The following is a 23,809-nucleotide window of genomic DNA, read 5'->3' as shown; positions in this document are numbered from 1 at the left end:
CAACTCCAGTCTGGGCAACCACTGATCTGTTTTCTATCCCTGTAGTTTTGCCTTTTCCAACAAAAGGTATTATCCTTTCACAGAATGTCAAATAAATAAAATTATCAGGGAATTCCTGACAGTCCAGTGAGGGTAGGACTCTGCGCTTTCACTGACAACGGGATAGGTTCCATTCCTGGTCCGGGAACTAAGATCCCACAAGCCAAGTAGTACAGCCAAAAAAGGAAATAATAATAATAATAAAATTATTGGTCTTTTCAATCTGGGTTTTGTTTAGTTGCCATAAAAAAGATTCATTCATGTTGTTATAAATATTAGTAATTTGTCCTTTTTATTGCTGAGTAGTATTCCATTGTATGGATATACCACAGTTTGTTAATCCAGTCACAGTTGAGGGTCATTTGTGCCATTTCCATTTGGGAACCCTTAAAAATAAAGCTGCTGTACACTGTTGTGTATATATTTTTATGTAAATAAAGTTTTCCTTTTCTCTTGGTAAATATCAGGAGCAGGTCTGGGTCATGTGGAAAGTGTATGTTTAACATTGTAAGAAACTGCCAGACTGTTTTCCAAAGTGACTATGTCTTTTGCATTCCCACCAGCAACAAGTGCGAGTTCCAGTTGCTCTGCATTCTCACCAACAGTTGGTATCATTAAGCTTAGTTTTTTAATCCATGAATTTTTTCCACTGTACTATCACTGCCTTGTCTTAGCCACGTTTTTACCATTTAGCAGTCCTAACAGAGAAAGAAATGCTCAAAGCACATCATTGGTTTATAAGTATCCTGAAGACATATATGTCTGGAAATATATTTCCATATCTGGAAAAGATATATCAGGTATTTGGGAAGAAATTATTGGAAGGAAATTATTGAGAGAGATGAAGCAAGGAATATTCCTAGAAACAACTTAAAGATACATATCCTAGAAATAATGTCAAGGGAATTGGGAGACTGTCTTTATCTTAGAAATGGCCTTTGGAGTGAGTTCTCTTAAAGGTGTATTTTATGTGATGGGTGAAAAGGATAAGAAAGTATCCCTGGGCTAAATTTTAGAGATGATTTTTAGGTAGATAAGTAGACCTGACAACAAGTTACAGAATAGAGAAATTTCTGAAGATATTTATTCTTTTTTCCGACTTTCAGCATTCCAGGCCTTATCTACTATTACTTGTGTCTTAGGATTCCGATTTCAAATAGTTGTTGCCTCACTGTGGAAGCCAGATTTATTCAGTATGTGTATCATAACAAAAGTTTTTAAAACTGAATATTTAAGAAGTACTAGTTACAGAGGTCCATTAAGTCATACATACCAAAAAGCTTTTTTTCCCCAAAAAAAGCTGCATAATAGATAATGTATTTAGAATGGCAAGTCTCATTTGAATTTAGAGAATTATGCTCAACTCTGAAAAATATATGAAAGCCTTCATTTATATATTTTGTATGTCACACTTGGAATCACATTATTCATGAGTCCAAATAAAAACTATAAGTTTTAATAGTGGGTTGAGACTTGAGTAGGTTTAAAGGAAAATATGTCTTAACATAAAAATTAACTACTAGCAAGGTGAATTAAGTTGACAGCTACCACATGGCATCAATAAATTTTGCAAGGATACACATCTAATTAAATAATTATCAATTAATTTGCATGCATTTGAGATTTTATTTTGGTATATAAATAATCCAACATTATAACTTTTCTTTATGCCAGTCAAAGAAAAGTAGCTTTTCTTTTTCCCCAAAGCAAAGTAAAAATTCAAGTTTAATGAAACAAATCTGATATAAGCTTGTAATCTTTTCTAAGAAATGGTTTAAGGAATTCCCTGATGGTCTAGTGTTTAGGACTCCGCATTTTCATTACCAGGGGCCTGAGTTCAATCCGCAGTCTGGGAACTAAGATCCCACAAGCCTCCTGGCCAAAAAAAAAAGAAGAAAGAAAGAAACAGTTTAGCACCAACTTGCATCACGTGTACAGCGTGCATGCTCAGTCACGTGTGACTCTTTGCAACACTATGGACTGTGTCTCCCCAGGCTTCTCTGTCCATGGGATTTTCCAGGCAAGAATACTGGAATGGATTGCCATTTCCTACTCCAGGGAGCCTTCCCAACCCAGGATTCAAACCCACATCTCTTGCATCTCCCAAATTGGCAGGCAGATTCTCTACCACTGCATTACCTGGGAAACCCTTAAAATGTATGCAGACCCAAATGCAAATACAGAAGGCTTCTATGGAAAGAAAATAGCCTGTAACCCAGGAATATGCTTGACCATTCCTTTGAACATTTGCCTGATGAAACAGAATCTGCAAGATTGATTTATTCATTTTATGACTCTGAGGGTGACGTGTCCAGAACACCCAGTAGATAAGAGTTGAATAAGAATGACTCTGATAAGTCAGATTTATTGAAAATGAAAATCAGGACTGAGACTAAGGGGAGGGCAAGCAGTCACCGAGGGCACAAAATAGTGGAGGTGCCCCCTCTCAGGGGCATGCCCAGTGCAGGGCTGGCAGCTGAGAGCTTGCCTCACCCTTGTCAGGACCCTGTGAAAATGATCTAGCATGAGTCATTGATTCAATCAGCCAAATTTTCTTAGTTTAAATAAGTGATTCATAAAGAGACCAAATGAACATTTAAAGTGTTTCATATTCTTTTTTGCATTGGACATGTCTTGCTTTAATTTTATAAGTGATGTTACTTAGTTGTGGTAAGGCTGTGTGTGTGTGGTGGTAATACAAAATGAGATCCCCACCTCATTTACATAGTTATCAAATGTGTGTTACATGAAAAAAAGAAAATGGGTGGGATAGTCCTGGGTTGACGATGCTAGGATAGGTGAGGCATGGCCACAGGGTTTTTCTTTTCTGTATTGGTCTTAGCTCAAAACCTCATTCACATTAGTAGTTCAGTTGTGGTCTTAAGAATTTCCAGGAAGGATAAAATCGATAGTGGTCTCTTATTCTATCAGTTTTTAGAATTGATACATTCAAAAGCATCGTATGTATTTGGAAAGTGTATTGGGTGACTTTTATTCTCATCTTTTCTTTAGAGAAAGTATATTAACCTAATAAAAAAATGTTAAGAAAGGATTGTTATCTAGTCTCTCAGTTGTGTCTAACTCTCTGTGACCCCAGGGATTGTAGCCCACCAGGCTCCTTTGTTCATGGGATTTCCCAGGCAAAAATGCTGGAAAGGGTTGCCATTTCTTCCTCCAGGGGATCTTCCTGACTTGGGGATCAAACCTACGTCTCCTGTGTAGCTGGCAAATTCTTTTCCACTGTGCCACCAGGGAAGCCCTACTGAGCCTGCGCTCTAGAGCCCGTGAATCTCAACTACTGAGCCCATGTGCTACAACTACAAAAGCCTCTGCACCCGAGAGCCAGTACTCTGCAGTAAGAGAAGCCTGAGCGCCACAGTGAAGAGTAACCCCTACTCCCCACCACTGGCGAAAACCCACCCACAGCAGTGATGACCCAGAAGAGCCAAAAATCAATCAATCTTATTAAAAAAAAAAAAAAGACAATTTAATGTCATGATCCCTGCCTTTATAGAAGATCAGAACAAAATCTGGTGCCATTTCTCTTTGTTTTGTGAAACTTTAGGGACCTACTAAATGCTTCCATTTATATTATATAATTTAGTGTTTGCTGCTGTCCCCTGAGATAAGTATCGTTGTCCCTACTTTTACAGATGAAACTGAGCTGAGTAACTCATGGTTAAGTAACCCAACCATGATTACATACTTACTGTTAAAACTTTTTTTTTTTTTTTCTGAAACAGAAGCTTATGATCCTCCTTAGTCTCATTTAGACAAAAATCTCATGATGAATTATTGTTTGCGTGAGTTCCAGGAAAATTTTTGCCACTGTAGATGAAGCTATATGCTTTTTTTTTTTTTTTTCCCAGAAAATGAGAACTGTGTCATTTAATGTGTTTCCTTTTTGTCTTAGTTGACAGAAAACTCAGAGCTAAATATCTTATCCAGGTGTTGTAATCTTTTTCTTTTCTTTCACTTTTGATGCTTCAAAGTAGCTTTCTCTTTATCTTTCAAGTGGAATGAAATCTTTTTTACCCTTCAATGCCTCCATTTATACTAAGACCTTTTATGTATTAAAAATATAAAATATAAATCTTAAATAATTAGGTTTTTAAAAATATAAAGGAAAAGACCGACTAACATGACGTCACTTTTAGTTAACAGTATCAGGGCTTCAAATTCAACATTCAGTTTTGAGTATAAGAAATATGATTCCTTAGAATGACTTTTCTTATTTCATCATATGTCCTTAGAATCTGAGCTTTCAAGAGCAGGAAAAATATCTTTAATCAGCTAAGTATCTAGTAAAATACTGAGCATAATTTTAAGAAATGGATGTAAAAGCTCTTTTTTAAATTCTTTAAATTCTAACTGTGTTAGGGACAGTGGTAAGAGCTCCTCTTAGGAAACGTTTCAGTGTTTTATTGAGCAATAGTTGGTATCATGAGCTTAAACTGGTGATGTTGGGGTTCAACAAAAATGAACCAACTTGAAAACTATTTAGAATGCAGAATCTCGGAGCTTGGTGATTGATTGGATTTAGGGAATGATGAGAGAAGGAATGAGAATTGATGCCTGGGGTTTTGGCTTGTGTCCTGGGTTTACGGTGATGCTACGAAGGCCGTAGGATGAATAGGTTTGGGAAAGAACTCAAGAAAATATCTAAGTGGATATATTCAGTAGAGAGTTTGAAATGTAGGTTCTGGAGTCCAAGGAAGAGGACTTTTCTAGAGCTAGAGATTTGAGAGTCAAAGCATAAATACGGTGTGTACACGGAAGCAGATAGAATGAACTAGTGAAGGTGTGTAGAGTGAGAATAGAGAGGGGCCTAGGACAGAGTCTTGATGAGTACTAATAGTTTAGAAATAGGCAGAGTGAAAAAAGCTCACACTAGAGTGAGGAGTGATCAGAGAAATGGCAGGCACACCAGGAAGAGTGGATCCCTAAAGCCAGAACCATTCAGTAGGGAGGAGGTTGGCAGCAGTGGCTTCAGCTGCCAAAGGGCCAGGCCAAACAAAGATAAAAAAGAAAGTGTCATTTGGATTTTTAAAAACGCTAAAACAAAAACAAAAACAAAAGCTGTTTCAGTGGTGCTAAAAGGCAGATTGCAGTGAACTGGTAAATGCATAGAAGTTGAAAAATAATAATAGAAAAAATAGATAACTCTCTGAATAAGGATTGTGGCCATGAAATTAAAAGATGCTTGCTCTTTGGAAGAAAAGCTATAACAAACCTAGACAGCATGTTCACAAGCAGAGACATCATTTTGCCAACAAAGGTCTGTATAGTCAAAGCTGGGGTTTTTCCAGTAATCATGTACAGATGTGAGAGTTGGACCATAAAGAAGGCCAGGTGCCGAAGAATTGATGCTTTTGAATTGTGCTACTGGAAAAGACTCTTGTAAGTCCCTTCAACTACTGGAGCAATTTGGCCACATGATGCAGAGAGCCAACTCATTGGAAAAGACCCCAATGCTGGGAAAGATTGAAGTCAAAAGGACAAGGGGATGGCAAAGGATGAGATGGTTAGGTAGCGTCACCGACTCAATGGACATGAATATGAGCAAATTCCAGGAGACAGAACAAACTCAAGGAGCCTGGCATGCTGCAGTCTGTGGAGTTGCAAAGAGTTGGACACGATTTAATGACTGGACAACAACTGTTTAAGAGAATATAAGGTGGTCAGGGAGGGAGCATGAGATCAAGGGCTTTTACCTTCCTAAGTTAGAGAATATCCAGCCTAAGTGGTGATAGGAAGGAGCCAATCAGAGGGAGACACTGAAAGTTCAAGAGGATGAGCAATTGAGCAAAAGTACTGGGAAAGAAATCCAGGATGAAATGATGGGATTTAACTTTAGATAGGAGGGGGCACCTTTTCCATTTTGAAGAGGAGAAATAAAAACTATGTTAAAAGTAACTTAGTAGGTTCAGTGGCAAGAATTTAGGAAGTTCCCATCTAATGCCTGTTTTCTAATGGCAAGACAGGTGATAGGATCAGAATTTGTTTTTTTATTTATTTTTGACGGTGCTGGGTCTTCTTTGCTGCATGCAGACTTTCTCTAGTTGCAGTGAGCAGGGGTTTTTCTTCATTGTGGTATGCAGGCTTCTCATTGTGGTGGCTTCTCTTGTTGCAGAGCACAGGCTCCAGGTAAACGGGCTTCAGTTTACCCTTCAGTCAGCTTGGAGGCTCACTAGTTGCGGCGCACGAGCTTTCGTTGTTCCACGGCATGTGGAATCTTCCCAGGCCAGGGGTCAGACCTGTGTCCCTGCATTAGCAGGCAGATTCCTATCCACTGTACCACCAGGGAAGTCTCTGTTGATTTTTTTTAGCCATACCGGACAGCGGTATGTGGGATCTTAGTTCCCCAAACAGGGATCAAACCCTTTCCCCCTGTAGTACAAGCACGGAGTCTTAATCACCAGACCACCATGAAAGTCCCAGGATCAGAATTTTGAGAAAAATACAAGTTTGAAATAGCTGTATAATAAATGAGTGATGTGTGTTACAGACATAACAAATAATTGCCAAGGTGAGATGTCACATGTTCATTGTTGTACCATTCTGTGTAATTTTTCTCTAGCAGCTTACACTCAGCATGCTAGGTGCAAACATGGAGAAGGTAGGCAGTTGGTCTGATCCAGAATTACAAATGTATATGTTCAGCTCTCATTAACTTGTAAGACTGGAATTATCTTTATATTCTTTATGTCACATATTTTGAAATACTGTGGGAAAATATAGCAATCGAACAGACAAGATAGCTCTGCTACTTAGTAACTATGGATTCTTAAGACAATAATTTAACCCCTCTAAACTCAGGATTGTATGAGAATTCAACAATGTAGTACTTTTCTGACATATGACAATAAGTCAGTAAATGTAGGTTCCTTCTCTCTTTTCCATCCTTTTCAAGAAACAATTCAAATGTTATCTATTCTTTGAAGCCCTTCATAACTCAGCAAAGAAAAACTTAAGCTTTTTTAAATCTCTTTCCCACAACTCTAAAAATATTTGTATTAATATTCCTACCACTGTATACCATAATTACACACGTGTCTTGCCAATGAAGTGCCTAGTTTTTCTTTGTGTATTAGCCTTTAGCACAGTATTTAGCACATAGTAAGTATTCAGTTGGACTTCCCAGATTCAGTGGCTCAGTGATAAAGAATCTTCCTGCCAATGCAGAAGATACAGGTTCAGTCCCTGGGTGGAGAAGATCCCCTGGAGGAGGAAATGGTAACCCATGCCAGTATTCTTGCCTGGAGAATTCCATGGACAGGGGAGCCTGGTGGGCTGCAGTGCATGGGGTCGCAAAGAGTCAGGCACGACTGCACAACTGAACATACACACACACACATGTGCAAGTATTCAATTAAATGTTTGTTAAACTGTAATCTTTTTCAGTCTTCAATAATCATTTCACTGAGTGAGTGTGAGTGAAAGTCGGTCGGTCATGTCCGACTCTTTGCAACCCATGGACTATAGTCCATGGAATTCTCCAGGCCAGAATACTGGAGTGGGTAGCCTTTTCCTTCTCCAGGAATAATTTCACTAGAAGCTGTCAAACAGAGGGCTTTAGAAACCAACCTTTAATATATTCACGTGCTCCCCCCTCATACATATATATTCGTGGAATATAATACATCTGTTTCTAAAACCTGAACTTCGGACTTCCCTGGTGGCCCAGTGGTTAGGAATATGGCTGTCAGGACAGAGGATGTGGGTCCGATGGTGCGTGGTGTTAAGATTCCATATACCGCGGAGCAGCTGGGCCCTTGTGTCACAACTGCTGAGCCCAAATGCCCTAGAGCTTGTGCCCCACAACATGAGAAGCCCATACACCACCACTAGAGAGTGGCCCCTGTGAGCCACAGCTAGAGAAAGCCCGCCAGCACCAATGAAGACCAAGCACAGCCAAAAATAAAATAAATAAAATTTTAAAAAATAAAACTTGAACTTCTTCTACCCTTTCACCCAGTGCACTTCTGTCAATAATCTCTCTCAAGGTCCACAAGCATTTCAGTTAGTATTTAACCAGAACTTAACCAACCACTTCTTAGTAAGTGCCTAGAATGTGCAAGGCCTCACACTTACCTGAATGTTGGCCTAACTCCCACGGTTCCAGATAACTTGCCTCTTACTGCGATGTGTGTCACTTAAAAAAAAAAAAAAAAAAACCTGCAGTTAGCCAGGTTTCTGCAAAATGAAGTCACGGTATAATTATCATTCTTTTATGGTATGTTTATGTTCCAGGACTAACTCCCATGTTCTTTGTGATTTCTCGGAAAGTTTCAGGGACGTTTCGGCATCACAAGTGCCCCTGAGGCAATCCACTTCATAAAGGGCTCAAACAAATTACATATTTCTATATGTGTGTCATTCTTTTTGGTTCATACTTAACTATTTTGAAATTTTCTTAAGAATACCTTTTTACATGTTTTTCTTAGACACCTATGTAGTTAAATTTTACAGTCAGAACAGTCATCATGACTTAAAAAAAAATACTGTGTGGGTAAGTTAATTTTTCTTTAAATGAAGATGTAATTATTTCTCAGATTGATACACTTCTCATCATAGTGTGCTCTTCAAGTTCAAATTTGTTTTTGATTTCTGAGATGTAAAAGAGTGTTTTAAAGGTAATTATTATAGTGGAAAGCTAAAACATATATAGTATAAGTCATATTTTCCCTATAAAATTTGAGAATGCTTATTTTTTCCACATAAGGGTATATGAATTTAGGTCTGAGGAAGTTCAGAGAGTAAAGTATTGCAAAAAATACTCATTGTAAGTGTTGGATTTAAATATACTTGAAGTATGACTAAACTAAACCTACTATGTAAAAGTATAATAATATAACTTCTTCCTACCAAAATATTTTAATTGTTTTCAGCCCAATTATGTTATAATTAAAATATCCAAAGAGCCCTGTGATGGCCTTATACACACTTGACAGAAGCAGCAACTGAGTGTTTCCTCTCCTCAGTTTTGAATTGCCTAAAGACACACCTCTTTTGTTTAAGATTATCCTCTGTAGACCTCCATGTTTATGTGGACTTGAACTAAACTTAACAGAACTAGGTCAGATTATTTTGATTTTCACAAGTATCTTGGCTTCTTTTTTAATCTTTTCATCATCAGGTTTAAAATTACAAATACCCCTGTTTTGTCCTGCAGGTAAAATTCTGTCTTGAGTGAAACATTCTATCTCACCATAGAAATACCTTATTTGTGTACATATGCCCTTTTAACATTTTTTGCATCACACTTTCACATCTATTATGTATCACATAGACCTTTCTTTTCTAGTTTTAGGTTTGTTTTGTTTTTTTAAAGAATGAAATGTGTATTTTTCCCACTACATTTTAGAAGTTTGGTATGTTTCCTTTTAAATAGTAAGTACACTTCTCTGACCTTTTTTTATCAGTAAGGAACAAGTAAATGACCTCTTGCTATCATTTCTAACCCTGTGTTTTTATGACTCTTAGGATAGCAGCCGTTTATAACAAACTAAACAATTCTTGGGTATAAGGACACACATAAAACAAACTGCAAAGCTATTAAAATAAGTCTCTGGAAATATGCGTTGGCCAGGAGAGAATATTAACAGTGAAATGAGATGATTATGGTCTTCTTTGGCAGTATTTTAATTTAAACTTAGGACATCTATATCCTGTATCAAGTTGCTGACACTGAAGGAAGACTGGGAATATGGAGAAGTTCAGGTACTAGAGTGAGTCACACTCCAGACACCGAAAAGTCTCAAAGAGCCTGGAGTCTGAAATTAATGATGGAAATCAACAAGAATTTGCATCAAAACCTACCAGATTATACTGAAATAATAAAAGCCAGAAAGCAGACAACAGCTAGATGAATCCTGGTACAGAAGGAAAAGCCAGGTACAAGACGACATGTATACCAGAGGCAAGGCCGTTAGAAGTCCAAGGTGAAATTCAGTAATCAGATGAATGAAGGGATCTGCACAAACCAATCAGAACAGAATTGAGGTGCCCACACTTCTGTTCTGTCATCAGTGGCAGTAGCCTACTTCAGTGTGTAATAATGCTAGCTTCCTCTACCTGCCTCACTGTTGAGGATGACCTTAAGATTATATCCAAGTTCAGGAAAGAATGTTGTTAGTGATAGGTTATGTCCCCTAGGCTATGACAGCACAATCGTGTCTCATTTACCAAATCCTTGAGCTCTCAGTAAGCTTTCCATGGTAGATAGGGTATGACTCCAAAAATATTTATCATCTGAAATGCATTAGAATAAGGAGTTGATAAGCCTTATTCTTCTCTGCTCTGGCCAGGACTTCATTCTGTTCTAGACTTAAAACTTTGAATACTTACTAGGAGGTAATCAGAGGAAAATAATCAAGATGATAAAAGAATTCCATTCAGCCAAGAGAGATTAAGGGATTTGGAGGTGTTTAGAGAAGAAAACTGAAGCTTCGATACTTTGGCCACCTGATGTGAAGCGCCACCTCATGGGAAAAGACCCTGATGCTGGGAAAGTTTGAGGGCAGGAGAAGGGGATGACAGATGGGCAGATGGACAGATGGTTAGATGGGCATCATTGACTCGATGGATATGAGTTTGAGCAAACTCCGGGAGATAGTGAAGGACAGGGAAGCCTGGCGTGCTGCAGTCCACGGGATCACAAAAAGTCAGTCACTACTGAGCAACTGAACAACAGGGTAGAAAAGATTTAGAGAGATACAAGAAATTCGAAGTAGGCATGAGAAAGAGGCAGAAATAGACTTGCGATACATCTCTACAAAGGCTGGAATTAAAACCTAAGGGTAGACATTATATGGAGACATGTTTGGTTTGCTTTGTGTGGTTGCTGTTGTTTGTTTGTTTTGTTTTGTATAGAGGTTAAATAACTTGAAGGTCCCTTCCAAACCTGAAATTGTGACTGACAAAGGCCTTGATAACAGAGCATCTGCATTATTGTGTAAATAATGAATTCGTTTGAATTCTAATTTGAATTGCTTTAAATTCATTTGAATCCTGATTTCATTTCTTAATAGCTAATGAATTTGGCTGTATTTCTTAAAATCTTCTAAACCTCAGTTTGTCTTGAGAATTGCAGTAATATCTACCTCTTGGTATTTAACAGATTAAATTTTTTTTTTTTCAATTTATTGGGCGTGTGCTGGGTCTTAGTTGCGGCACATGGGTTCTTTGATCTTTGTTTGGTATGCAGGATCTTTACTGGCAGCAGTGAACTTTAGTTGCAGCATGCAAGGTCCCTGACCAGGGATCAAACCCAGGCCCCCTGAATTGGAAACACAGAGTCTTAGCCACTGGACTACCAGGGAAATCCTGAAGATTACATTTTTGTGTAAAATACATACTGCAAAGCCTGGAACATAGTAAATACCACATGAATATTAATTTGCCAGACAAAAATCTGTTTTGTCTATTGTTTAGAGTGTAGTGGCATTGGCATTCAAGGTATATTTTACCTTCTTCAAAAATTATATATTGAGTGAATTGAGAGAGTAGCATTGACATATATTCAGTACCATGTGTAAAATGGATAGCTTGTGGGAAGCTGCTGTGTAACACAGGGAGCTCAGCTCTGTGCTCTGTGAAGACTTAAGAGGAGTGGGATGGAGGGGCAGGCTGGGAGGGAGGCTCCAGAGGGAGGGGATATATATGTATGCTTACATACACACTGATTCATGTTATACAGCAGAAGCTAACACAACATTGTAAAACAATTATACTCCAATAATAATAAACTTTTTAAATCATACATTGAGATGTGCTAAAAATTTGCTTTGATAATGATTTTAAATTGTCTTTGGGCACTTAGAGTATCAATAGATAACTTTGAAATAATTTTGCTTTTTCTTTTAAACTATTTTGTTAGATGTGATGATGATATTTTGGGTGTTGTTTTTTTTTTAATCCTTATCTGTTAAAAATCTCTACTGAAATATTTACAAGTGAAATGATCTGAGGTCTGAAATCTGCTTTCAATTATTTCAAAATAACTGGAAAGGAAGTAGATAAAAACAATGTTGACAGAACATTATGGCAGTTCCTCAGATGATTAAACATGGAGATACCATATGGCCCAGCAGTCCCACAACTAGTTTTATACTCGAGAAATGAAAACATGTCTACACAGAAACTTGTACATGAATGTTAGATGTTAACAGCATTATTCATAGCAACCAAAATGTGTAAACAACCCAAATGTCCACCAGCTGATTATGAATGGATTAAACAAAATGTGGGATAGCTGTACAATGAAATATTACTCAGTCATAAAAAGAAATGCATTAATAGTAGATATATAACATCATGCACCTTGAAAACACCACGCTAAGTGAAAGAAGCTGGTCACAATGGACACACATGTTCCATTCATTTGAAATGCCTTGAACAAAGAAATCCACAGAAATAGAAAGTCAATTAGTGGTTGCTTGTGGCTGGTAAATTGAGGGCAGGATGAGATAGTGGAGTGATTCCTAAAGGACTCAGGGTTTCCTTCTGAGGTGATGGGAAGAATTTTTTTTTACTTTATACTTTAAATGGATGACTATATTGGCAAGTGAATTATATCTCCATAAAGCTGTTTTTAAGAAAAAACAATTTATTGCCAAAATGTTGATAATGGTTAAAGTCAAGCAGTAGAAAATGGGGACTAAAAGTTTCCAAAATAAAATGTTTAAATGCTCTTTCAGAAGTAGTTTAAACCTCCAATATAGGTATGTACTTGGTTTAGAACAGTTCAGTTCAGTTCAGTCTCTCAGTCGTGTCCGACTCTTTGTGACCCGATGGACTGCAGCACACCAGGCTTCCCTGTCCATCATCAACTCCCAGAGTTGACTCAAACTCATGTCCATTGAGTCAGTGATGCCATCCAACCATCTCATCCTCTGTCGTCACCTTCACTTCCTGCCCTCAATCTTTCCTAGCATCAGAATCTTTTCAACTGAGTCAGTTCTTCACATCAGGTGGCCAAAGTATTGGAGTTCCAGCTTCAACATCAGTCCTTCCAATGAATATTCAGGGATGATTTCCTTTAGGATGGACTGATTGGATCTCCTTGCAGTCCAAGGAACTCTCAAGAGTCTTCTCCAACACCACAGTTCAAAAGCATCAGTTCTTCAATGCTCAGCTCTTTTTATAGTCCAGCTGTCACATCCATACATGACTACTGGAAAAACCATAGCCTTGACTAGACGGACCTTTGTTAACAAAGTAATGTCTCTGCTTTTCAATATGCTGTCTGGATTGGTCATAACTTTTCTTCCAAGGAGCAAGTCTCTTTTAATTTCATGGCTGCAATCACCATCTGCAGTGATTTTGGAGGCCAAAAAAATAAAGTCTGATACTGTTTCCACTGTTTCCCCATCTATTTCCCATGAAGTGATGTGACCAGATGTCATGATCTTAGTCTTCTGAATATTGACTTTTAAGCCAACTTTTTCACTCTCACTTTCATCAAGAGGCTCTTTAGTTCTTCACTTTCTGCCATAAGGGTGGTATCATCTGCATATCTGAGGTTATTGATATTTCTCCCAGCATTCTTGATTCCAGCTTGTGCTTCCTCCAACCAGTTTTTGTCATGATGTACTATGCATATAAGTTAAATAAGCAGAGTGACAATATACAGCCTTGACATATTCCTTTCCCAATTTGGAACCAGTCTGTTATTCCATGTCCAGTTCTAACTTGCTTCCTGACCTTCATACAGGTTTCTCAAGAGGTAGGTCTGGTGATCCGGTATTCCCATCTCTTACAGAATTTTCCACAGTTCATTGTGATCCACACAGTCAAAGCTTTGGCATAGTCAATAAAGCAGAAATAAATGTTTTTCTGGAACTCTCTTGCTTTTTCGATGATCCAGTGGATGTTGGCAATTTGATCTCTGGTTCCTCTGCCTTTTCTAAAACCAGCTTGAACATCTGGAAGTTCACGGTTCACGTACTGTTTAAGCCTGGCTTGGAGAATTTTGAGCATTACTTTACTAGTGTGTGAGATGAGTGCAATTGTGTGGTATTTTGAGCATTCTTTGGCATTCCCTTTCTTTGGGATGGAATGAAAACTGACCAGTCCTGTGGCCACTGCTGAGTTTTCCAAACTTGCTGGCATATTGAGTGCAGCACTTTCACAGCATCAACTTTTAGGATTTGAAATAATTCAACTGGAATTCCATCACCTCCACCAGCTTTGTTCATAGTGATGCTTCCTAAGGCCCACTTGACTTCACATTCCAGAGTTTCTGGCTCTAAGTGAGTGATCACACCATCGTGATTATCTGGGTCATGAAGATCTTTTTTGTACAGTTCTTCTGTGTATTCTTGCCATCTCTTCTTAATATCTTCTGCTTCTGTTAGGTCCATACCATTTCTGTCCTTTTTTGTGCCCATCTTTGCATGAAATGTTCCCTTGGTATCTCCAATTTTCTTGAAGAGATCTCTAGTCTTTCCCATTCTATTGTTTTCCTCTATTTCTTTGCACTAATCACTGAGGAAGGCTTTCGTATCTCTCCTTGCTATTCTTTGGAACTCTGCATTCAAATGAATATAACTTTCCTTTTCTCCTTTGCTTTTCACTTCTCTTCTTTTCACAGCTATTTGTCAGACTTCCTCAGACAGTCATTTTGCTTTTTTGTGTTTCTTTTTCTTGGGGATGGTCTTGATCCCTGTCTCCTGTACAATGTCAGGAACCTCTGTCCATAGTTCATCAGGCACTCCATCTATCAGATCTAATCCCTTGAATCTTTTTCTCACTTCACTCACTGTATAATTGTAAGGGCTTTGATTTATGTCATACCTGCATGGTGTAGTGGTTCTTCCTACTTTCTTCAATTTAAGTCTGAATTTGGTAATAAGGAGTTATGAACTGAGCCACAGTCAGCTCCCGGTCTTGTTTTTGCTGACTGTATAGAGCTTCTCCATCTTTGGATGCAAAGAATATCAGTCTGATTTCGGTATTGACCATCTGGTGATGTCCATGTGTAGAGTCTTCTCTTGTGTTGTTGGAAGAGGGTGTTTGCTATGACCAGTACGTTCTCTTGGCAAAACTCTATTAGCCTTTGCCCTGCTTCATTCCGTATTCCAAGGCCAAATTTGCCTGATACTGCAGGTGTTTCTTGACTTCCTACTTTTGCTTTCCAGTCCCCTGTAATGAAAAGGACATCTTTTTTGGGTGTTAGTTCTAAAAGGTCTTGTAGGTCTTCCTAGAACCGTTCAACTTCAGCTTCTTCAGCGTTACTGGTTGGGGCATAGACTTGGATTACCATGATATTGAATGGTTTGCCTTGGAAATGAACAGAGATCATTCTGTCATTTTTGAGATTGCATCCATGTACTTCATTTCAGACTCTTTTGTTTTGGTTTAAAACCAGGTTGGTTTTTACCTCAGGTTAGCTCAGGTAAGAAGGATGCACAGAATGCTGACCTGACTGCCAGATACATTGTTATTCCTCTAAAGAGCACTTCAGTGTAACCTCCAGTGGAGCACATGTTTGCATTATACTTCTTAGAGCTATTTTCATCAAGAAATGCCATCTATGTGTCCCCTTGCCAACATGTTTGCAGAGTTTACAACTTTCAGCCATCTATTGGCATCAACCATGCAATACTCTTAAGCAGCTGCTCTGCAGTGGAGCTCTTTTAATATGCCACCCTCTATGCAAATAGTTTATACTAAATGACCAGGATATGTGCGTTCACGTTCAAGAGAGTAGTTTATCTCCTTTATAGAGAGTGTTTGTACAGTCATCATCTTCAACATCTTCACCATCTGGAAGCGTCATAAGAATGTCCTTTACTCTTCCACTTGAGGAGTAGAGTACTGCAATGTGGTTTTTATTGTTTTGTTTTATTTTTATATTAAGTTACAATCATATAATTGGATGCAGTTCTACATTTGTTCATTTTAATGAATGGTTCCTTCATTCCTGAAGTTATGGTAATTTTCTTACGTGTTTGATATACTAGAATTATAAGATATATCCTATTAGGTTTTTGTAGATCACTAGAAAACGTATCAGAACTAATGAATATTCTTATCAGTCAGACTGCTATAGAAGAATGTTTAAAGGTCTCAAACAAGTGGTATATGGAAAAGAGAGTTGAGGCAGGGTACTTTTGCTGTACTTGAATTTTATAATGAATGAGTAATGATTCTATGATTTTTAAAAAGCAGAAATTAAAAGAAATATTTTGACAAATGACTTTCTAAATTAATGGAGCATTTGCCAGGAATTGACTAGGACTGCCAAAAAGAAGGGTCCCTGAATAAGATATTCCACATTTTGTAATTTTGGATAAGAGAGCCTACTTTCCATCTGAGGACCCTAGAGTGAAACCTGCTTGGCAGATTTTCTTGTCCGCATATCCAGCTATCTCATTCAGATGAATGGCCCATAGCAGCAAAAAGAAAACATTTAGTCTGTTTCTTCATTCATAAATTGGGGCACACAACCAAAGACTGTCAGAAACTGGAAGAAAATTAATAGCACAAGAGGGAAAAAAAAACCACACACACACAATAAACAGAGGGACTGACTCTTCTCCAGAGAAAACAAAAATTCTGTGACAGAAAAGAACTTGCAAGGTTTTGTAATTAGTTTCTTCAAAAAGATTTGAGAAATTAGTATTTATAGAAAATAAGCAGCGTATGGAAAAAGTTTCTGGTGTTTTCAAAAAATGCTGAAATCAAAATCATGTAGTTACTATAAGTAAGTTAAAAATGCCAGTAGAAGGATGTCAGGAAAAGTGAACAAACTCTCCTAAAACTTTGAAAAAGGTAAAAAGACAGAAATTTACAAGGAAAAGGTAAACAATATTGACAGTTCTGAGAGAAAGAAAATACTTACAAAGAAATCAACATTAGCTTGGCAGCATAGTTCCCAGAAATCTGACTTTAGAAAACAGAGAAGTAATACCAGCAGAGTTCTGAGGACGAGTATAGTACTTTACCACAGTACCCCCTCATGAAATTACTAGATTGTTTGCAATCAAATGACAAAAAGAGAGAGAGAGAGACAAGAAATAATGGAACATGCCAAGATGTGCAATAAAAGGAAATTTCAGAGTAACAACTTTGCATCAGTCTTAAAATCAGTCAGTACAAAATTGATCCCAGCAAACAGTATGATTAAGACGCTAGATAATCTTAGGTCATGTGGGGAAAAAGGCATTTCCATCAATGAGGAGAAAAAAGGCAGAAACTCTTTAAGAAGAAGGGGAAAGATCTCTGTAAGAAAGTCAGGGTTGCTATATTTAAAATGGATAACCAACAAAGACCTGCTGTATAGCACATGGAACTCGGCTCAGTGTTGTGTGGCAGCCTGGATGGGGGGGGTGTTTGGGGGAGGTTGGATGCACGCGTATGTACGGCTGAGTCCCTTCGCTGTTCACCTGAAACTATCACAGCGTTGTTTGTTAATCACCTACGTGTGCGTGCTGTCGCCTCAGGCGTGTGGGACCCTTTGCGACCCTGTGGGCTGCAGCCTGCCAGGCTTCCCTGTCCTTCACCATCTCCCAGAGTTGGCTCAAACTCATATCCATTGAGTTGGTGATACCCTTAGACTCAGGAAAACTGCCCACCCTCACAATAGAAGAAATGCAAAATAAACATACCCAAACACTTATGAGACTGGCAAAGATCCAAAAAGGTAAGACAAGCATACATTTGATCAGTCTGGAAGCTGAAGCTTATTGAATCAGAGTAGATTTCCTAAGTTTACACAGTTAATAATCCTGTCCGGAATAGGTGAGTCTTTGACTTCTAACCGAGTACTGAAATATTTCCACTACCTGTGCTTGGCTTTCTGTGTGCTCAGTCTCCAGTGGTGTTGTCAATACTATTTGACATTAAGTGGAATTTTCTTTGTTCAAATTTACCATTGATATAAAAGAGACCATCTGTATGAAAACATAATAAAACTGCATCTTATTTTGGTGTCCATTGTAGCTGTGTATTATCCTAATAGGAATTTTGCAGAATTCTGTTGCTTTTTCAGTGTTCTTTACTTAGATTTCAGAAGCTGTGCTAACATTTAATGTATCAGATGAACAGCCGTGGTACTGTGACAGCAGCCTCGGTTGGGGTCATCCTAGTCTAAAAACCTGTGAATTTCCCTTCTGTCTCCTGACCAGCATCAGAAGTGATCTGTCAGCTGTAATTGTTCCTATATGAGCAGCAGGTGAGGTCAAAGAGAAACAAAAGCATGACTGCCTCTTGGACTCTCAGGAGCCAAAGCCCTCTGCCTGGTATCCCCGCTTCCGCTTTGTTTTCTCCCTCCTCATCCTTACCGTCTCCCCCTTCCCTCCCCTCAGAAGGTATGATTCCCTGGACCCTATTTATCTGTAGAATAGTGTTAGGTTGTATTGGAGGAAATTTTTTTCTCAATATTTTATCTCCATGCCAAGGTACAAAAGGTATGACTAGTAAAAAGAGGTTCTTTCAGATAAAAAATGTTCCTTTGATAGGTTGAGAGACCATTATCTCCCCTCTCACTTCTATTTACCGCATGGTAACTAGAACAGGAGCTAAAATCTACCATAACACCAGACATATTTTACATTAAATCAATGGTACACACTCCACTATAGGGAAGCATATAAATGAAGTAGCATAGTCTCAAAAGCAGTGAGTCCTCAAAAGGCTCAAATATCAGGGACTTTCCTGATGGTTCAGTGGTTAAGAATCCACCTTGCAATGCTGGGGACTAGGAATCAATCCTTGGTCAGGAAACTAAGATCTCACATGCTGCAGAGCAACTAAGACAGGACACAGCCAAATAAATAATTTTTTAAATAGTATATCAGACTGGCAGTTTCTGAAGGTAGACACATCCTCATGTGCGTTGGCCAAGCCAGCCCCATTCCTGCAGAAAAGAGAGGATTCTGGCATCGTTTCTTCTAGCTCCTCTCTTGGCCCTGTGAGTTACTAAGGCTTTGTGGCTTAAACTCAACAGCTCTGTTTTAAAATACCCACTCAAGCTAGATGGTTCTAAATAGAACTAATGACAGCCAGAAAAAAAAAGGCCTGTAGGAACTTGCTGTGACACAGAGCTGATGTCTATAAACAGATTAGTAGAAGGAAGCAGAACATTTTCTATCGCTGTAACTTTTGTGTCTTGGCACGAAGATGAAATAAAATCATAGGAGAAAATTACCTCCAACAAAGCCTACCACTGTTCTACAGAGAATAAGGTAAAGAAGACTTTAGTCTGCCCTCTCTTCATACAATTGTGTTTGATCAAATCAATTTAGTAATGAAGCATAAATATCCACTAGTTAGTGTGCGGTGCTAAAGGTTTGACTACAGGGAAAAGAAACAACAAAATAGATGTAGAAGAGAGAATGAGGGAAATTTTTTCTGGGTTTTTCAAGTTCAGCATAACTAATCCTTAATTCAAACAATGACTGATAGACCTAACTCAGGTTTTCATTTGTAGAAGAGGGAGTAATATGTTTTGTTTCATCTTTACTGAAGTATAGTCAATTTATGATGTTTCAGGTGTAGAGCAGAGTGATTCTGACTCCCTGTGCTATACAAGTTGGTCCTTGATGTTGATCTCTTTTATATATAGCAGTCTGTATCTGTTAATCCCAAATTCCTGATTTATCCCTCCCCCCACTTTCCCTTTTGGTAACCATAAATTTGTTTTCTGTCTTTTAGTCCGGGAATAACACGGTTAAAGAAATCCTGAAGCTATATTAAACTTATTGTTTGGACTGCTGATTAATAGACAAGAAAAAATTTTTTCAGACTTTTTCCCTTGCATCTTCATGCAAGATTTCAAAAAAGGCTGGTAGGATAGTTTAAGAGGTAGAAGAGAAAAAGTTAAGTACCTAAATAATCTGTTTATCAAGTATGTGTAGAAAAGCTACCAGGGGACGTAGCTATGCCCATGACTCCCAAATTTGTTAAAATCACCTGGGGATCTTTAAAAATTTCAGAGCCAAGGCTACACCCCGGTTCAATTATCTCTCAATCTCTGAGGGTGGAACACAGGCATCAGGTTTTTTTTTTAAGCTCCACAGGTGATTCCAATGTGCTGAAAAATTTGAGAAACACTAAACTATGGAATTGGAGAAGGCAATGGCACCCCACTCCAGTACTCTTGCCTGGAAAATCCCACAGACGGAGGAGCCTGGTAGGCTGCAATCCATGGGGTCGCTAGGAGTCGGACACGACTGAGCAACTTCACTTTCCCTTTTCACTTTCATGTATTGGAGAAGGAAATGACAACCCACTCCAGTGTTCTTGCCTGGAGAATCCCAGGGACGGGGGATCCTGGTGGGCTGCCGTCTATGGGGTCGCACAGAGTCGGACACGACTGACGTGACTTAGCAGTAGCAGCAGACTTTGGAATAATTTTTTTTTGAAGTACAGTTGATTTATAATACTGTGTTTGTTTCAGGTGTACAGCAAAGTGATTCAGTTATACATGTGTATTTTTTCAGAGTATTTTCCATCATAGGTTATTATAAGATATTGAATATAATTCTCTGTGCTATACAGTAAATCCTTGTTGCTGATCTCCTTTATGTATAACAAGATAATACTATTGTATGTGTCTCTTAACCCCATACTCCTATTTATCCTATTTCTCCCTCCCCCTCTTTCCCTTTTGGAATGACATACTTATCTTTTAACAGTATTAACAACTATGAGATTTTTGTGCATCATTATTGGAGAAGGCAATGGCACCCCACTCCAGTACTCTTGCCGGGAAAATCCCATGGATGGAGGAGCCTGGTAGGCTGCAGTCCATGGGGTAGCTAAGAGTCGGACACGACTGAGCGACTTCACTTTCACTGAACGTTAATATGTAGTTATTTTCACAACTTTCCTCATTTATGTAATGTAATTGTTTCAAATGTTTTTTCTACTTCAAGAATAAAAATAAATGTTTTAACATCAACATCATGAGTTCTGCTTGCTAAAATCATACTTGTCTTCCTCTTCTATTTTCATGTATCAACAGGAATTGGCAGCAATGAAACAGATTATCACTCACATGCGTAGTAAGCGTTCCGAGGACAACTTACGTTTCACTAAAATGGAATCCAAAAATGTGACAGGAAATCAGAAATCAAAGACTTTGAATGCGCCTAAAGAACCTGAAGACAATGTATTTATACCCAAGCCAACACTGTTTGTAAGTACAACAAAAATTTAGGATGTTAGTCTTTAGTTTTCACTAAATGTATTTGACTTAAATATCCTTCCTCTCACTCATATTGATTGGTTTCAGACTAACTATAATCATTTTACGAAAGGGCCTTGAAAGAGCTGTATTAGTCCCTTTTCTAGTTAGCATATTGAACTTGCCCAGTAATTAGCATTAATATAGCACCTTCCATTCTCCAGGGACAAATTTTAAACGAATCAGAAACTCTTGATTTGACTGGTTTACAGCATGATCTCTCAGTTTTTCATTAGGATGTAGCTGACATCATACCTCTTTTGAAGGATTTTCTCTTATATATAAAAGAAAGTTTATTATAGAAAAAAGAGAAAATGCAGATAAGCAAAAAGAAGTTTGTTTTTTGGGTTTCTTGTTTGTTTGTTTGTTGTAGTTTTGGCCATGCCTCTCGTCTTACAGGATCTTGGTTCCCTGACCAGGGATTGAATTCCAGCCCTCAGTAGTGAAAGCACTGAGTCCTAACCACTGGCCAGCCAGGGAATTCCTGTTTGCATCATTTATAAATTTACATAAGAATAAAAGGGATGTAAAATATCACCTATCCCCTCGTATTTGTAAAATAATATATTTTGCTGTAAGGAGTTTTCTTGTAAAGTATAAAACCAATCATATTAACATAAACCAAAAAACTGAAATGCATTATTAGGTTAAAATATATGTACACAGAAAGTAGTAAAAAAAAAAAAAACTAAGAAATTAGAAATATTTGGATTGAAAGTAGAGAAAATAAATTATGAAATATTGAAAATGATGTTTTAATAATAATGAGAATTTAACAGAGTCAAACTAGGAGTAACTTTATTAAATAATTCACTTTACTTCAACGCGGTTACCCCTCCATGCCTTAATTTCTCAGAAGAGGCATGATTTTTACCATCTGAGCATAGAGACTCAAAGCCAGAAAGATTTTCTGTACGATATTCTGAGTCAGTGAGTCCCCAGAATCTTAAACTTTTTTCAACTCCCTAGATGATTATAATAATCGGTCAAGTATGGGAACTTCTGATCTAAGCTGTTTCATTATACATTCAGAACATGCTACTCAAGATCAATGAGATGTGAGAGATTGGTGATTACATAGTTCAACCTCCTTTTTCAAAAAAATGACAGAGTTACAATCTAAATGAAATAAGGGATAATTATCATAAGGATCTATGTAGCAATAGACTGAGCTAACAGAATGGAGAAAACAGGAAATCTAGATTGACCAGCCTGGGAACAAGGCAGCTCTGTGGATTTCCACACTGAGTCCATGGATCTTTTCCTCCAGTGGTACCTTGGCTTCTCGCTGTTTCTCTCCTAGTGTCTGCTCACTGATGGTTTCCACTTCCTTATCCACTTGCTCACAGTTCCTTGTCTTGAGACGTGTTTCTCTGCATCCTTTCCCTAATCTGCTCTCTTCTAACTAGTTCTCTCTGTATTTTCCAAAAGCAAGAATTGAATGGGCACAGTTCCTCCTTATTGGGGGATGGATACCTCTTGTGGCAAGACGTGTTAAGGTTATTAGCCAGCTACTGAATGGTTGCCCTTACTAATGACCAGGGATCATCTGGTACCAAAGAAAGCTGCCTAAGGCTGTTCATTCAGAAGGGCTACGGCTAGGTAGGTTCTCCTCAGAAAGTCAGCTAAGATTATGGCAGACATTATGGTGTGTCTGTTATTATAGTCTAGAAGAAGAGAGCAGACTGAACACATAAATGCTAATGGGAAATGTAGCATCGGATGAAAACCCCATGGTACAGCCAAATACATTAAGCCTGTCACATGCTCTAGTCTGCTTTTCTGACCCTTCTCTGTTTCAAGCAACGTACTACTCTTTCTGACCCTGACCTCCTACATGTCTGATTTTAGCTGGGTAACCTGATTCTGATATCCTGAAATCCTGACTGTCACCCATACAAAAGTAACAGATTTCTCCAGGATGTCAAGATAAGGTTTTGCAAAGAGAAGACAGATAAGATTTTAAATATAAAGTCTTAACTGAGTAGTTTTTATTTCCTCCTTTATGCTTATCTGTATTTTCTTTTTTTCTACAATAATCTTTTTCTTATATACTAGAGAAAATGTTTCAAAAGAGGTATAATCTCAGCTACATCCTAATGAAAACTGAGAGCTCACGCTATAAACCAGTCAAATCAAGACTATGTTGCTAATAATGTAGAATTTGGAATGAGAACTGACCGGGTCACCTGGGGCAAGTCACTAAAATGCCCTGAACTGGTTCTTATCTGTAAAATTAGGAGCAAGATTACATGATATAAGGCCTGGACTTCTTTTATACTAGCATCCATGATTATCTTAAAGCATCATAATTTCTACAGTTACTGAGTATTTTCAATTTTCCATAGCAATGCTTTTCTTACGCTTTCTCGGATCTTGTTAATAGGAATTTATGGTGCTAATATTTGAAAGTAAGATCTAACCATTACATAATTTTATGGTTCTATAGCTAAAATGGAACATTTCTAATTTACTTCCAGATCCTTTGGCTGAAATTATTTGCTGTTGGTATTTTTCCCTAATACAAATTCAGTATTTAATTGGATGGATAGGTGTGTGTTTATATATATCCTG

The 23,809-nt window shown here is 38.0% G+C and overlaps 1 protein-coding gene across 2 annotated transcripts in view; it reads left to right on the top strand.

The window, feature by feature from the left end:
- PIBF1 (progesterone immunomodulatory binding factor 1) overlaps positions 1–23,809 on the top strand; it is a 230,669-nt gene that overhangs the window by 192,448 nt on the left and 14,412 nt on the right. For both annotated transcript variants that reach the window (XM_006076037.4, XM_044927258.2), the window contains one exon: positions 21,014–21,187. In XM_006076037.4, coding sequence (XP_006076099.2) covers positions 21,014–21,187 — 174 coding nt within the window. Of the gene's footprint in view, positions 1–21,013; positions 21,188–23,809 lie in introns of those variants that run through there.

This window comes from Bubalus bubalis, chromosome 13 (assembly GCF_019923935.1).
Source record: "Bubalus bubalis isolate 160015118507 breed Murrah chromosome 13, NDDB_SH_1, whole genome shotgun sequence".
Lineage (NCBI taxonomy): Eukaryota > Metazoa > Chordata > Mammalia > Artiodactyla > Bovidae > Bubalus > Bubalus bubalis.
The sequence above is the reverse complement of the archived record's forward strand: the minus strand, read 5'-3'. Positions and strand labels throughout refer to the sequence as shown.